The 15,945-nt window shown below is 39.2% G+C and overlaps 1 protein-coding gene across 4 annotated transcripts in view; it reads right to left on the bottom strand.

Annotated features, from left to right (window-relative positions):
• Positions 1 to 1,508: 1,508 nt before the first annotated feature.
• Positions 1,509 to 15,945, bottom strand: part of LOC131219066 (alpha-L-fucosidase 2-like) — an 88,513-nt gene continuing 74,076 nt past the window's right edge. For 2 of the 4 annotated variants that reach the window (XM_058214041.1, XM_058214040.1), the window contains 5 exons: positions 6,358 to 6,582; positions 6,138 to 6,239; positions 5,287 to 5,422; positions 2,769 to 2,964; positions 1,509 to 2,040 (listed from right to left, as the gene is read on the bottom strand). In XM_058214041.1, coding sequence (XP_058070024.1) covers positions 1,737 to 2,040; positions 2,769 to 2,964; positions 5,287 to 5,422; positions 6,138 to 6,239; positions 6,358 to 6,582 — 963 coding nt within the window. In that variant the 3' untranslated portion in view covers positions 1,509 to 1,736. Of the gene's footprint in view, positions 2,041 to 2,215; positions 2,274 to 2,768; positions 2,965 to 5,286; positions 5,423 to 6,137; positions 6,240 to 6,357; positions 6,583 to 15,945 lie in introns of all 4 variants that reach the window. The other 2 variants (XM_058214042.1, XM_058214043.1) reach the window with 2 other exon arrangements.

The following is a 15,945-nucleotide window of genomic DNA, read 5'->3' as shown; positions in this document are numbered from 1 at the left end:
GAATCTCTACCTATGTGTGTGATGTCACACACCCATACCACCCCTCTCATGTGTACCCCAAAGTCAACCCTTCTCCATAAAACACCTTATGCATGATGTCATCATGTCATGCCACCCCATGTCTCATTTAATCCACCATTAAGTCTTAATCATGCATTACTTACTATAATCCTTCCCTAAACCAATCATAACTACATTAATCTAACCTACCCACAATTTTAGCAAATTCTCTACAAATACCCCTTCAATCTTCAACATTTTCACCACTTTCCTATCATGATTGAATTTAATGGTTCAAGAAACTTTACAGGCACCATATGATATATGTAGCATTTCTCATCCCCTGCTTCAAATTGTAATGATATAGAAGCGTAATAATATTTTTTTCTGAAAAAAAAAATAATAATATTTCTTTAATATGTTTGCAGGTAATGCCTGTATACTTACACAATGGAACAGATAAAGCATTTCATCTCATTCTTTTCTTCTTCTTCTTCTTCTTCTTCATCTTTTAAAAAAAAATTTATTTTATTTTTTTTAAATCATTTTTTTACATGGCATACCCACAATATGGCCCACAAGATCAATGGTCCCATTCACCATGTTCGTGTTTGACATGTACCATGGAGTAGTATAAACATAAACTCTCCCCTTCTCTCTCAAAATAATAATAATAATAATAATAATATTAATAAAGACCATCGATCAGCATTCAAAACAAAGAAGAGCAGTTCATCCAAAAATAAGGAGAGAAGTGTCGTGAGACCGGAAATCGCTTTGGTGATATGCTCTTCCAGACTTGAATTTCTTGAGACTTTTCTCGTGTTTTCTTGCGTGCGTGGCAATGGGGTTGTCAATCACCTTTTATAGACACCAATCCACAATCCTAACAGTCTGATATTCGAAATTCAAAAGAAACTCATTCCTCATACTTTGGAAACGCTAATTTAACAATATTTTGTAAAATTAGTATTAAAAGAGGGTTTTAAACACCTTGGTTACTAAACCGTAGTGGGAATTACCAGAGTTTTTACCACAAAGGGTCGGGAAGAAGAGGGTCTCATAGCCACTGACCCAACAGTCCATTCCCCAAAAAACTTATTAAGTTGATCCGCACCATCCATTTTAACTTCTAACTGTTAGTATTTTCCCAATCATCAATTTGCAAATAGACGATCAGATAGTTGGATCATCTAGAGGATCAGCCCATCAGGTGATGTAGCCTACCAGATACATGGATCCGGATCACTTAAAGGTTTGCCTACAATATGTTTGCTAGGGCTAGGCGTCAGTTTTCAACCTAACCCTAGAAATTTGAAAAAGGAATTAGACTGTTCAACAATTCACTGAATGAATCTCGCCTATTCAAGGATGGCTCAATGCCAAAGTTCAGTTCAGCCGTTAGCTGTTCCACTCTGAATTGGTTAATTCAATTTCAGGATCAACCAAAATGCAAACACAGCATAGCATGAAAGTATCCTTGGAGAAATTTAAAAAAATAATAATAATAATAAATACAAGCTCTTTTAATTGATCACTACCCAACATGAAAAATATTGTCATAGGCATGAAAATATTAACTCTGAAATTATTAATTTTGCCAAAATCCTGAACAGCATGTGATCAAATGACCACGGATGTTGAATAATAAATTGAAAGAATCAAAGGCAAGTTCTTCCTGAGATTCATTTGATCACATCTTTTTTTTTTCCTTTTTTCTTTTTTAAATAGCTGCTTCAGAGAGAGCACATCTTCAAGCATTTCAGCTGTCCATCCAATGTATAAATAGTGCCAGCAGAAAATCTAAACACAGAAACAGTACCGTTGTAATGCAATCTTCTCTGCCAATTTTGATTCTCTGCCCAAAGACCAGCTTCATGAAGCTTCCCTTCCCTCCAACATATGTTGACAGTCACACCACCACGGGCCTTCAGCCCTTTAACACACCCACTTGCCCATTTATCTCGTGGTAGGGCAGGAAGCAAGTACAGATCTTTTTCAGTGCTCTGGACGAGCATTTCCGCAATTGCAGCTGCAAAACTGGCATATGAAAACACATTAGTTTAGCTGCTTTTCAGGTTGCAAAATTAACTTTTGTTCTTCCCATGGAACATGTTCCTCTCTTAGGGTTGCAATTCATCCATAGAGTTACAAGTGGAATGTCAATCCCACATTCACATGAAAAAGGTATTTATAGGCCCTTTGATTGGTTCACCTCAGGAGCCAACCGAGCAGCAAAAGGGTGCCACACTCAGGTGTGTGGGTTCCACTGCCTGCATGAAAACAAATGAAACAGCATGTGGCACGTGCAATTAGCAACCCGTTCTCATTTTACCTTTGAAAAGTTATTCCTTCCTAATGCATCAATCAATGAAGTTTCCCCATATATGCAGTCAGCACAAGGGGGATCATAGTGGTGATATGGATCAATGATCTGATGGGCCAACCATGTACAGAGCCTGCCTGACAATCTTTCAGAAATAATCATAGCCATCCCAACTTGGAGTTCTCTCTGGGTTGGTGCTGGGTTATTTTCTTAAATCTTTATTTTTACCCCACTGAATAAAGGGTTAGGATCTTCTAACCTGGGAGATTTTCAAAACCCCAGCCCCATCCAAAGAAGAAGAAAATGGTGGAGACCATCAGATCAACAGTTTGGATAACTAAATAGTGCTCCCTGCTTGTATGAACTGGCGCAACATGGAGTTACTCATATCCTGATGTTCCAGTAATCCTCCGTCTAATTAGGCATGTAGAATGTTGTTTACCCAAAATTTGCATCAATCTGGAATGGAGGGTGCGCTGTGAACAAATTACTGTAGAGTCCCCCTTCGAAGTCAACTTCGTGATCAGGATCTACCAAGTCAATCAAATGCTTGATCATCCGGTATGCATGTTCACTGCTGTGAAGACGTGCCCAACAAGCTGTCTTCCATGTGGTTGACCATCCTGGGCCCTCCTCTCCTGTCCAAGTGATGAAAATACAATTGAGGCTACAACTGGCAGCTATATGATAAGGGGTCCAAACCACCACCTAACAAACTGAGATTCAACAATAGCTCTAAGTAAGGCCTTGTTGTGAAAACCATATCTCAAGTGGACATGTAACTTCATTGCTTTGTAACTTACAATGTTCTATGTATTGATGGCAGCCGACAGATCAATGTAAGCAATATAAAAACTTTCGGGAAAAGCAAATTTATTATGTATGACAATAATCGGTACATGCTGATATATCACAATGTATTGTCATCTCGTCTCGTTGTTTAAATGCAAGGGATCGGTTGATCTGTGAGCATCAATGACAGCAATATATACGCCAAAAATATCATTAAAAAAATTTTCTTGGGACATTTTTTGGGGTAATCTTTTCCTAGGTGTGTTTTAACAACCACACTCGAGTTGTTTCGCATGAAGACAATGGATTGGTGGAGAAATATCAAATGGAAAGGGATTTCGAGCCTAAACAGACGGGGGTATGGCTATGGTCATGATGCACCTACAGATGTGGACGGATATGGCTGTCTATGGAGAAAATATATCTAGGATACGGATATGGGTATGGAGGTTTCTACACACAACCATAGCCACTGCCACTGGAACCAACAGTGGTAGTTATGGTGACTCTCTGTATCCACCGATGGCACATTGGTGCACAGTACTCGTGTATCATCCATCTGTTAGAGACTACATAGTCTGGTATCATAACATCAAGTGATGGGCAAAATACTACAACTATGTTGAGCAACATTATTATGTCTGTGTTGGTTCAAATAAGGACAATGAGTTTTACTGGCTCATAACTCCATTTTGATCTTAGAAAAAGGTATGCTTTTTGTTCTTTTTAGCTCTTGGTTGTAATGTTTATGTTTAATAACTTTTATTGCCCTTGCATTCTATTGCTCGTATTATAAGATATTTGAATGGTATGAACTCATACTTTTGTCTGGTAAAGGATGGAAAACTATCATGATCATCATCATCATCATCATGTCAGCTACACAAATCTGGTCATGCTAATCCACTGTATCACAGACCATAACCTCAGTTAAACCATAGGTCCCCAATGCTTTTCTTATTATTTCCACCCACGTCCTTTTAGGCCTCCCCCCTGTACATTTAGAGCCTTCAACTTGGGTTGACTCACTCCTAACCTGTGTAGTTCTTACTTGGTCTCCATTGCACACGGCCAAAACCATCTGAGTCTACTTTCCCTCATCTTATTACCTGTTGGTGTTACTCCTAAGTTTCCTCAAATGCATTCCTAATGTTATCCTTTTCTTGCCACTCATCCATCTCAACATCTTCATTTCCGATATGCTCATCCTATGAACATGTTGTTATCCATCTCAACATCCTCACTTCTACTATGCTCATCCTATGAACATGTTGTTCCTTGACTGTCCAACATTCGGTCCCATATAGCATGGTTGATCACATAGCTATCCCATAAAATTTCCCCTCCAGTTTCATGGTATGCAGCAATCACAGAAAACTCCATAGGCACATTTCCACTTCGGCTATCACGTAAAACTCCAGAGGCACATCTCCACTTCATCCAACCAACTCTAATTCTATGAGCAACATCCTCAATCTCTTCACTCTCTTGAATTCATGATCCAAGATACTGAAAATGGTCATTTTGGGATATGCCTCTTGGTCAGCAATCTAATGGAACACTTATGTGCAGGTTTTTTTTTTTTTTTTTCCCCCTAATGTTTTGAGTTTTAGATGTGTAATCATATGTTTTAACCTCTCTTGAGGTTGCACAAAAAAAAAATTACCATTTTCCTAAAGTTTTCCCTATGCCTCCCTCAAACTGCAATACATTATGCAGTACATCCAATATTTTCCTAATATTTCCTAAGATATTTTCCAAATCCGAAGGTTGGGAGAGGCAGTATGATACCAATACTTAGAATATTGATAAATTAAACAAAATACTATAAAGTGGCTAACAATTCTGCACATTTTATCCATATGGGACAGTAGATGACTCAACATATTCACATGAACTGCAACAGTCCAGCATAGATTAGCAAGTTATCGAGGTCATATATCAATGGAAAATAACCCACATGCGCTTGTAATCTCGCATCCAGAATCATGAAACTCAGAAATAATTCAAAAAAAAAAAAAAAAACCGCACACGCAAAACAGAAACAAATAAATTGATATGTAAATTAACTTCAGGGCTGCAAACAGGTGTATTTAAAGTTCAAATTTTCAAATGGATCAATAACACAGTGATGAAACAATCCTCTTCCTTGATTTCCTTGAGTATACCTCTTTTGTCAAGGCTGTAAGCAGCAGCCTTACACAAGTCTGGAGTTTTCTCAAGGGTAATTGTATGACCAGGGAAAAGGCCAAACAGGTGAGATATATGCCGATGATGCACTTCTGGATCCTCAAAATCTTGTGCCTGTGACAAACATAGAGGATTTCTTAAGGGACAGAAAAAAAGCCTCCATTTTGTTACTTGCTAGAATTTAGCAAGCTGACGTGCAATTACGAATAGCAACCCAAGTTGAAAATCAAAATTATGAGGAATTACTTGATACTCTTCCAGCGTTTGACATTCCATACCCATGCAGACAACCACAGTATATGTGGCATACATGTACCTCAATCCAAACCATCACATTGTGGTCCCACTTAGATGGCTCAAAAAAGAACATAAAAAGGCCACTAAGTGCCCATTTGGATACCACCAAATAAGTTACTTTTTCTACTTACAGCAGTAAATAAGCAACTTATTTGAGATAAGTTTGGTTTATGATCAATTATAAGTAGCTTTTTTATTTAAAGTTAATCACTTCAGTTTAATAAGTAGAAATCAAGATAAGCTACTTAAGGCAAAAGTAGCTTATCTTAGGTAACTTCCTATCCAAACGCCCCCTAAAACACAACCATACTTGTGTAATTGAAGGCCATTGAATGGATGGTTAAACTGAAAAATAATCACTGATCTGAATTCAACAAAAAATAAAAATTAAAAAAAACACCCACTGATCAGAAGTTAGGATCAGCCAATCAATTTGATTTAGGTAGATGGTTCAGGCTGAGGAACATGTAAGCCACATGTACAAAGGATATGTGCATGTGTATGAATCATAATAATACAAATGTTCGCTTACCCATTCCATGATCGAACCATCCCTAGTAATCCTTGTTGGGTAAAGCCTTAATTGTGCCTTTTTGACCTTTTCAACTAAATCATCATTAGTTCTTCCCAGAACCTATGTTCATAAGAAATTTGGATTTTGTTACTGCATATGAAATATAGATCTGCAAGGCATCTGTACAGAACAAGGTTCATCAAGGTAGAAAATAGGACCTTCAATAAATAAGTATTACCTCTGCAGCAGAAACAACTGAAGAGAAAATCTCTCTTATGATTGCCATATCCATAGTCGATGAATAGCTCACGCTTGCGGGTTTACCATCAGGAGCAATGAAACGATGTTCTGGAGAAGTTGACGGGTTTGTAACCAAGTAACCTCCATGGCCTTCAACCAGCCAGTCCAACAGAAAAGATGCGCATCCTTCCAATAGTGGGTATGCCTTACTTTCTAAAAAACCCTAAATACATACAGAAAAATGCAAAAGTTATTCAGAAAATCAGTTTTATCCTTTTATCTTTAACAAGACAGAACTGTTTGGACTTAAATGTATCTTAAAAGATTATAGGAGCTAAAGAGAGTATTTGGCATATAATTTTAGAATTCCCTATGAAATAACATGTCAACAGATGGAATTCTACCGATATGGCATGATCCTAGCAACATGTCATGCATACCCTAAGACAAAAATAGTATGTCCACTCCAAGAATTAGTAAAGAAGGTATGGTTGCAAATGAAATCAATGCTATTCTGTGGTGACAAGTATTACCTGCATGCATGGGCTTACCATTTGAAATTCAGTCTTGCAAGGATTTCTGCACTTCAGAATACATTCGACTCATTGGACTGGCTATCTTGCACAAGGACAGACAATAATGTCAGGTACCTTTGATTTATTGTGAAAAACTCTCATATTTGAGAGTCAAAACATCAATGTAGAGTCCGATGAGATGGAATATGTAACACCCCGCACTTTTCAGTACTCGAGTGGTTACCAATATACATAAATCTAACTTATTTGAACGTTCACATTCAATCTAGCCTAAATCTAATTGTTGGATTTCAAGACCAGTCGTTGAACTTCAAAACTGACTTATACCACACAACTCAGATTTTTTCATAACTATTTAACTGATCATCGGGTAACCCATTGGATGCCAACCCCGGAGAATAAATAATAACCAATTTTTGGATGAATCACACATGTGAGCCAAGGTCAAGATGTGTTACACAAATGTGTGTGTATGTTTGAGATTCAGCACATGCAACCGATAGAGTCGAATCACGGTCCGTTGGAGATCCAAATCTGATCTAAATTGTCCTTTTATTTACACTACAAATCAAGCAGGCACTCTTGAAATTGTCCAAACCGTCTTAGTTATCCATCTAGATATAACCATTCAACCAGAAAATCAAGCACTATATTTCATAAGGCCATTCACCATCTTCCAGATTGTGCCGCCACTCAATCACCTGATCCAGTTTGGTTTTCGTAGCATAGCGTAACCTGATTGTTCTAAGTGGATGGACAGAGTGGATCACTCATCAAACATCACCATGGACCCTACACTAATAGTGTGTGTACACAGGGCGTGGGCGCCCCTGATCAGCCCAGTTTTGACGGATGACTCGAAGAGGAAAACCTCTTCTTTCTTTCTTTTCATTTTCCCGCCATGAGTGTTTTAAATGGAAACCGCGCATCCGCATCAGGTGTGGCCCACCATCTGTTTGCCTCTGGAGAATCGGAATCGCCATTGTATCTGGATGACATTTCCAATCAAAACTGTGGGTATCCGCACGAGTGCAGGTGCACTTGTGCGCTGAAAATCAGCCCGAAACCTATCCAATGCGCGTGCCAAAACCGTCTCCAAACAGAAAGATTATGTTTTCCTTTCCAGCTCAACCATGATCCGTGAGAAGGGATTTTTATCAAATTTAGACAGTTGGTGCATGCGAATCTCGACCATCCGTTTGTTATCACACGGATTAGGGAGTTTTAAATGGAAACCGTCCATTCGCATCGAATGTGGCCCACCATCTGTTTACCTCTGGGGAATCCGAATCACCCATTGTGTCCGGATGACATTTCGAATCAAAACTATGGGTATCCGTATGAGTGCAGGCACACGTGTGTGCGGTGAAAATCAGCCTGAAACCTATCAAGTGTGTGTGCCAAAACCGTCTCCAAACAGAAAGATTATGTTTTCCTTTCCAGCTCAACCATGATTTGTGAGAAGCAAGGTGTTTCGTAACGGTATCGGTGGGCGTAACGGTGCCCACCATTACCGATACAGATATGGTCGATACGGGGCAGTAACAGCTGATACGGGGTGTGCAACATTGCAATTTTTATTTTTTTTGGTCAAAAAATTATGGAAAAATATCCATTAAATCCGGAATATTCTAAATATTCCAAATATGCATTCATTAATAATTTGGAACATGTTTATGGTGGTGTAACGACCCACTCTTTGGTGAGAATGCTATATAGGGTTGTCTGATGGATTTATAAACCTAGCAACCTGGAATTAATTGCAAACCTTTTATATTTAGTTTTCTAACTATATAATATCTATATAAATTTACTATAATGAATGTAATACCAAAACATCTTATATTTTCAAGTTTTCCTTTTATTTATAGTACTAGTGCATTGCATAATTCGTGACTCACATGCATTTTATTTCAATATATAGAGTTTAGGGACTTTTGTATCCTATTATATAATTCATATACCTAACAATTTGATATCATTTTCCCCCATAAATATTTTTTAAAAAAATAATATTAAATTGAGGTAAATAGTTTAGGTAAATTTATATTTAGTTTTCTAACTATATAATATCTATATAAATTTACTATAATGAATGTAATACCAAAACATCTTATATTTTCAAGTTTTCCTTTTATTTATAGTACTAGTGCATTACGTACTACGTGACTCACATGCATTTTATTTCAATATATAGAGTTTAGGGACTTTTGTATCCTATTATATAATTCATATACCTAACAATTTGATATCATTTTCCCCCATAAATCTTTTTAAAAAAATAATATTAAATTGAGGTAAATAGTGTTGTCGATTCAGGGCTGGTTTGGGGGACCATTTGATGCCCCAAATTAACCTCAAATTAATGCAATCTATTGGCACTTATCCCACTAATGGATTGGAGGACATTTATTGGACAGTGAAAAATGAAAAATATCAAATGGTCTTATTTCAAAAAACAAGTGTCCGCAAACTAATCATGAAAATTGTAGGAGTTATTTAATTTTGGGATTGTGACTTAGCAACAATGGTTCCAAAATTTAATTGGTTAATTTTTAGTTAATATATACGTCATGTATAAATTTTTAGGGCCATGTACTGGGGTCCACTCGAATATGTATTATATATCCATGTCATCCATCCGTTTTGGCAACTCATTTAAGGGCATTGGCAAAAATAATAATAATAAAGTAAATCCAGATGGGCCACTAGTGGGCCAGGTGGACCACTAGTGGGCCAGGTGGGCCACCTCGATGTATTTGTATATCAATGCCATCAATCTATTTTGCCAACTCATTTTAAGGCACGGTCGAAAAATTCAGGTAGATCTAAATCTTCGGTGGACCACTAGTGAGTATCCCTTTAAAAGTGGGGCCCACCTCAACGCATTTGTTGTATATCCATGTGGGCCATCCTTTTTGCCAACTTATTTTAAGGCCTGGTCCAAAAAATGAGGCTGATCCAAATCTTAGGTGAACCACAAAATAAGGATTTAATTCCCACCATTAAAATTTCCTTAAGACATTTTTTTTTTTTTTTGGATCAAGCTACTATTTGTGTTCTCCCTTAATCAAGGTCAAAGTCTATGTGACCTTATCAATAGGTTTGATGGAAAATAAACATTATAGTTGACGGCATGGATATACTACACATAAATCAAGGTGGGGCCCACATAACAAAACAGTGCAAGTGCACTGTTCAGCGTGCACCGCAAAACATGTTAAAAAAGAAACTTGAAGTGTGTGGCTGTGAAACAGCCACATAGTCCATTCCTCTTTCCGATACCGAAATGAAAAAGAAGAGAGAGAGAGAGAGAGAGAGAGAGAGAGAGAGAGGGAAACCAAAAAGAAAAGAGGGAAAGAAGAGGGAGGGAGAGAGAGAGAGAGAGAGAGAGGGAGAGAGAGAAGAAGAAGAAGAAGGGCCGCAGCTGCAGCCGCAAACCGAGAAGAAGAGGAAGAAGAAGGAGAAGAAGGAGAAGAGGAGGAGAAAAAAAAGGGTATGTTTTTTTTTCTTTTTTCTTTTTTCTATTTTTCCTATTTTCTTTAGGCTCGTAACAACTGTTACGGTATCATAACGGCCGTTATGGAATGTAACGGCCGTTACAGGCACAAAAAAGAGAGGGTGGCCGTTACGACCCTGTAATGCGTAACGGTATCAACCATTACCGTTACGTATTAGCCTTTATGGCCGAAACGTAACCAATTTTGAATACCCTGGTGAGAAGGGGTTTTTATCAAATCTGGACTGTTGGTGCGTGCGAATCTCAACCATCCGTTTGTTATCACCCGGATTAGGGTTTTTCCATAGAAAACCAATGCTACAAATTTCCCACTATTGGTTACAAGTAGTTTTTAGAAACCAAACACCGCGATTCAATCTAGACAATCTATTCTCAATCCTACGGTCTAGGAGAACTAGCACATCGCTATAAATCGGAAGATTCAATTAGCAACCCAATTTTTGCTCATCGCTTATAAAAACCCTAGAAAATTGGCCAATTCCTTCTTCCTTCAAACCCATCGGTGTAACTGCATTAGAGCTTTGAAAACCGGCATCCACAACCTCCATCTCGCTAATCCAAACCTCCCTAAAGAAAGAAATCGAAGAAAGGTGCAATGGTTGAGAAATTGCCATTAGAGGAGAAGTTTTCTTCCTTGTTAAAGGCGTCAGCTGCTGGTCTTGAGGAAAATACAATCTCGTGATCCAAACTGGCCATTGTGTGGCCCAACTGGTGAACACTCAATCCCTACAATCCAATCCCGGTCATATCAACATTCAAAGAGAAGGAGAGTCGAGAAAGAGAGTTTGTGAGCTGCCGCACCAACTCACCAAGTCAGCCCAAGTGGGGATCCAACTCTTCGAGTAGTGCTGAGTTGTGCTCTCCCTCTCTTCAGGGACTAGTCTGTTCGAGATAGAAGGTAGATATAAGTAGTGTTCGAATTATCTCCGATATTATTGAAATATCTCTAAAATTATCTTCATCTCTAGCTCAACGATATCGATAACGCAGTTAGTATAACAAAATCCAAGTATTAGCAATGTATCGCTAAGTATCGCCAACGTATCAATATCACTAATGTAATCACCAATATTTTCAACTATGTAAATTCTAAGTGTCGCTTGTATTACCAATGCATCAATATCACCAATGTATCACCAATATTTTCGACTATGTAAATTCTAGGTAATGCTTGTATCGTAAGTGCATCGACGATATTTCAATATCGCCAACGAATTGATATCATTAAAATTTAGTTTATTAGAAAAAAATTTATTTCGATTTTTTTTTCATGGGCACATGGTTATATGCAGTGTTCAATTTGTCATTGATAATATTGATAATATCTTGATATTATCAATATCGTAACATGCACGATATTGAGACCACAATCTTCCGTTTCCTTTCCAATTGTTGATGATTTCTTGGTGAAATATCATTTGTTGTTGATATTTTACAATATCGATGGATGTTTGGATAGAAGGTTGGATGATTAAATAGGCCAGATGTGATGGTTGGACTGATTTCTTACAACAACACATGCTTTTAAGGCCCCATTAAATGGAAACTTGTTATGTATGCATTCTTTTTACAATTTTTTTTTCAAAATATGCAAATATGTACATTTTAACATCTCTTGAAGTTTTGCTAAAAATTCGACCGTTTTTCCCATGTTTCCCAACATTTCCGGTTATCAGGGATATTATCGGCGATATCGATATTGTTTCCATATCCCTGGCCAATGAAACTAGTAGCGATACCGACACTTCGAACACTGGATATAAGGGATGGTATTCTGTCCATCTGTCCGAGTTGCACTATCAGGTCAGATCTCGAGTCCGCTTGAATTTTTTGGCTCACTGAGCTGATTTGACAAATCTGGCAAAGTTCTGACTCAGCATAGGTGTCCAGTCAGTGAAGAACAAAAGGGAAGGAAGTAGGTTCGTAGCTAACACTGGGTCTAACACTCTCCTGTCGGGTTTCTATTATTAGGTTAGTCACAAGATGTTTGGGTTGAATCAACTCACTGAGTCAATCTGATTTTAGATCTAGTGGCAGGTCTATTTTTGTTGTTGGTTGTTCAGGAAGAAAAAAAAAGGAGGAGAAGAAGAAGAAAGAGAGAGGAGATGAGAGTCTCTTGGGTCAACCAATCAAGTCAACTCGAGTTCTAGTCTTGTTCAAATTCCTGGCTGGATTATTTTTCCAGCAACCTTAACTGGTTGTGGGGGGAGAGAGAGAGAGAGAGAGAGAGAGAGAGAGAGAGAGAGAGAGAGAGCATACAAAAGAAGAAAAAGGAGGAAGAGAGTATTGGGGGTCTACCAAGTCAAATCAGGTTAACTCAGTGAGTCAAGGCCGAATCAAGCAAATTTCTGGCTGATTCTAGCCCAACAATACTAGAAATGCTTGGGTCGGAGCTGGGGAGCAGCCACATACCGAGTTGAGTCAATTTGCACCCGAGTCCCTACCCAGTCAAGTTGAGTTGACTCACCCAAATCAGGTTCGAGTTAGGTAAGCCATTTTACTCTATCATATTTGCTAATTCTACAGCTAATTATATTCTTTATTTATTATTGTTGTTGTTACTAATATTTTATAATCATCAATCATATTTGTTAATTCTATTGCTAATAATATTCTTTATTTATTATTGTTATTGTTACTAATATTTTATAATCATCAATCATATTTGTTAATTCTATTGCTAATAATATTCTTTATTTATTATTATTGTTGTTGCTAATATTTTATAATCATTAATCATTAGATATCATTATTGTTATTTTTATTGAATATTATTTTATTGTACTAATAATTATTAGTAAATATTATCATTGGATATTATTATTATTAATAAATATTGATATCATTATTGCCATTATTATTATTAATTATCATTATCATTAGTTTATGGTGGAATATTATTACAAGTTATAACAATTATTACTTTAATATTGGTGGTTATTATAATAATTGTTAATGCAGTTTTCCGGTGGACCCTTGTATGCCTGCACACAAAACAAAACAAGGAAGACCCTGGCTAATGCAAGGGACCCTCCGATGCCAAAGTTAGGGGTCTTTGTAGAAACGATCTTAAGGGAAAAGAGTCACCAGTTTATGAAAGTTTTTGGGTTGTATTTGAGTGTGTACCTTTCACTATTTAGGGGCTTCCCTATTTATAATAGAGGGAAGATCACACAGTCAGAAGATCTTTTCTGTTGGAGGGAAAATCACTCTCTTGGAGATCCTTTCTGTTTAGGACTCCTCATATCTCGGAGATCTTCCCGAGATCTTCGACGTCCGAGATCTCTGGGATTCCGATCCTATCCCCCGAGATCTTAGGAGAGATCCTCGAGTCATTTGCTTCGGGTAGGATTGGACATCAGGCCAACCCATAGATAAGGTCACACGGTAGAGTCAGACAGTGCCTCAGAGACAGACAATACCGAGCTATCAGTGGGCCGGTACGGTTCCAATGATAATACCGACCAAGCAAGCTTGTGATGTCCCTGTGATCGTTGACTCCAGTAGCTCCTAGCCTCCTTTGACGGGCCTGGCAGCTCTATTAAGTTGTTCTTCAGGGAAGCTCATCGGAGGTTGTACCGACCTATGGTGGTGCCGACCTATCCTATGGTTAGCCCTGCTTTAACCGTAGTTATCCTTTGAGTAGCTTGGCTTATCGGTTTGTGCTGGTTGTAGGTTCGACCTCCTTCCATGGGCCATCCCATTTTTCCCATAACATTAAGCCCCCCCTACTTTCAAGTTGGTTGCACAGACTTGAAAAGTAGGTCGGAAGCTCCTAGGTCGGACTGTCCCACCATAAATGTCGAGTATGGCGACTAGCACGGGAGTTGAGGTGTGTCAGTAATCATGTACGACGTAGTCGAGGTGACGTGTCGTGGCTCGAGGCCATGTGACCTGTCAAAACGTCTTTTCGGTGCCAAACCAATTAGAGAGCGACGTGTGGCCATTCTTGGTAATAGGGTCGAGCGACGAGCGGGGTTGCGCCACGTGTCGAGATAGGGTATTTGAGGGTCGTCGTACGGGGTTTGCATTAATGGGAGCGTTTAAAAGCCGACACATGGATCCCCTATATGAGGAAAAACCCTAAGCCTTGGCTAAGTCCGTTTGCATTTCTTCCTTTTGCGTCTTCCCCTTCGTCACCGCTTGCAAAGACAATTTCCAACAATCTGCATTGCGAAATCACCGGTGGTGACAAGGCGACAATCTCCCTTGAGCCCTATTTTTCAAGTCACCCCCTCCATTTTCTCTTTTCTTCTTCATTACCGACTCTCGGCATTTGTTGGGCTAACTGCTATGTCGGATTCACTAAGCTCGTGGGAGGGAGGCTCTGACAACGACAATGGGGCGAGTAGCCTTCGCCCGATGTCGACATTGGTGATCATGAGCGACACCAATTTTTAGGCATTGCAATCATTGCGAGTGTTGGAAACATTCCCGGCGAAGCGGCCAGTTAAGGCAGAGCACGATCTGCCTGTTGAGGAGGAATTAGACGAATCCCCGGGGGAGTATGAGGAAGAGGAGAAGGGTCCCATGAGGTCATCCCTCAAGGAGACTGACCTAGCTCGAATTAGACTAGGGTACCATATACCCGAGTCGATCGTCCTCCGAGTCCCCTCACTGGACGAGCTCCCTACTCATCCTCCAGAGGGAGCAGTTGCCATTTTTCAAGTCGCCCTTTAGTGTGGCCTGAGGCTCCCTTTGCAAAACTTAGTAAGACGGGTACTTGCTATCTGGAGTTGGCTCTAAGACAGCTGATCCCCAATGCTTGGAGGGTGTTGATCAGCTGTTCCGTCCTTTGGTTTGACCTCAAGCAACCCGACCTTACCGTCGACGTCCTCCATATGTACTAAGTGAAGCCCAACCGTTTTCATAAGGGCTGGTACTACCTCTCCGCTTGGAGGAGGACCGGAGGGGGTATGGTCACAAATGTCCCAACCTCCAAAAAAACTGGAAGGACGGGTGGTTCTGGGCTTATGGCAGTTGGGAAGCACCGGGTTTGACTTTGCGTTGTGGCTTGGTTCCCACCGCATTCACTACTCCAGGTCTGCTTTCCTTGGACTTAGCTCTTTTTTGGTTGTTCTTCAATTGATCGATCTCCAATGTTTTTAATAGTTCGTGCATACCTTTTTTTTATGCAAATATTCTCAAACACCCTTCCCTTCTCGGAGACGAATCTCTTGCTCGGATCAAAGGAGCAAGGTCACTGGGAGAGGAAAACTAATCTTGCAAAAGACTTCTTCAACCGAAACTATTACTTAAGTCAGGTCTTAATACCGACCTCACAGGTAAGAGCTTTGGCTGACCTTTTGGACTTAAAAAATTTTCTGAATTTGCAACTAAATCCTCTTCCGTTCTAACTGATGCAGAGATGTTTGAAGCTCATCTTCTGTTGAAGCCCGTCTCAAAGCACAAGGCACCTCTTCCCGAGGAGACTGTGCGGCGAAGAAGACGAAAACGACCTCCAAGAGCAAAGGGAGAGTCAATCCTTCGTCTCCTACTATCGTGGAGGTCGAGGATGAGGGAGCTATTG

This window comes from Magnolia sinica, chromosome 11, assembly GCF_029962835.1.
Source record: "Magnolia sinica isolate HGM2019 chromosome 11, MsV1, whole genome shotgun sequence".
Classification (NCBI taxonomy): Eukaryota; Viridiplantae; Streptophyta; class Magnoliopsida; order Magnoliales; family Magnoliaceae; genus Magnolia; species Magnolia sinica.
The sequence above is the reverse complement of the archived record's forward strand: the minus strand, read 5'-3'. Positions and strand labels throughout refer to the sequence as shown.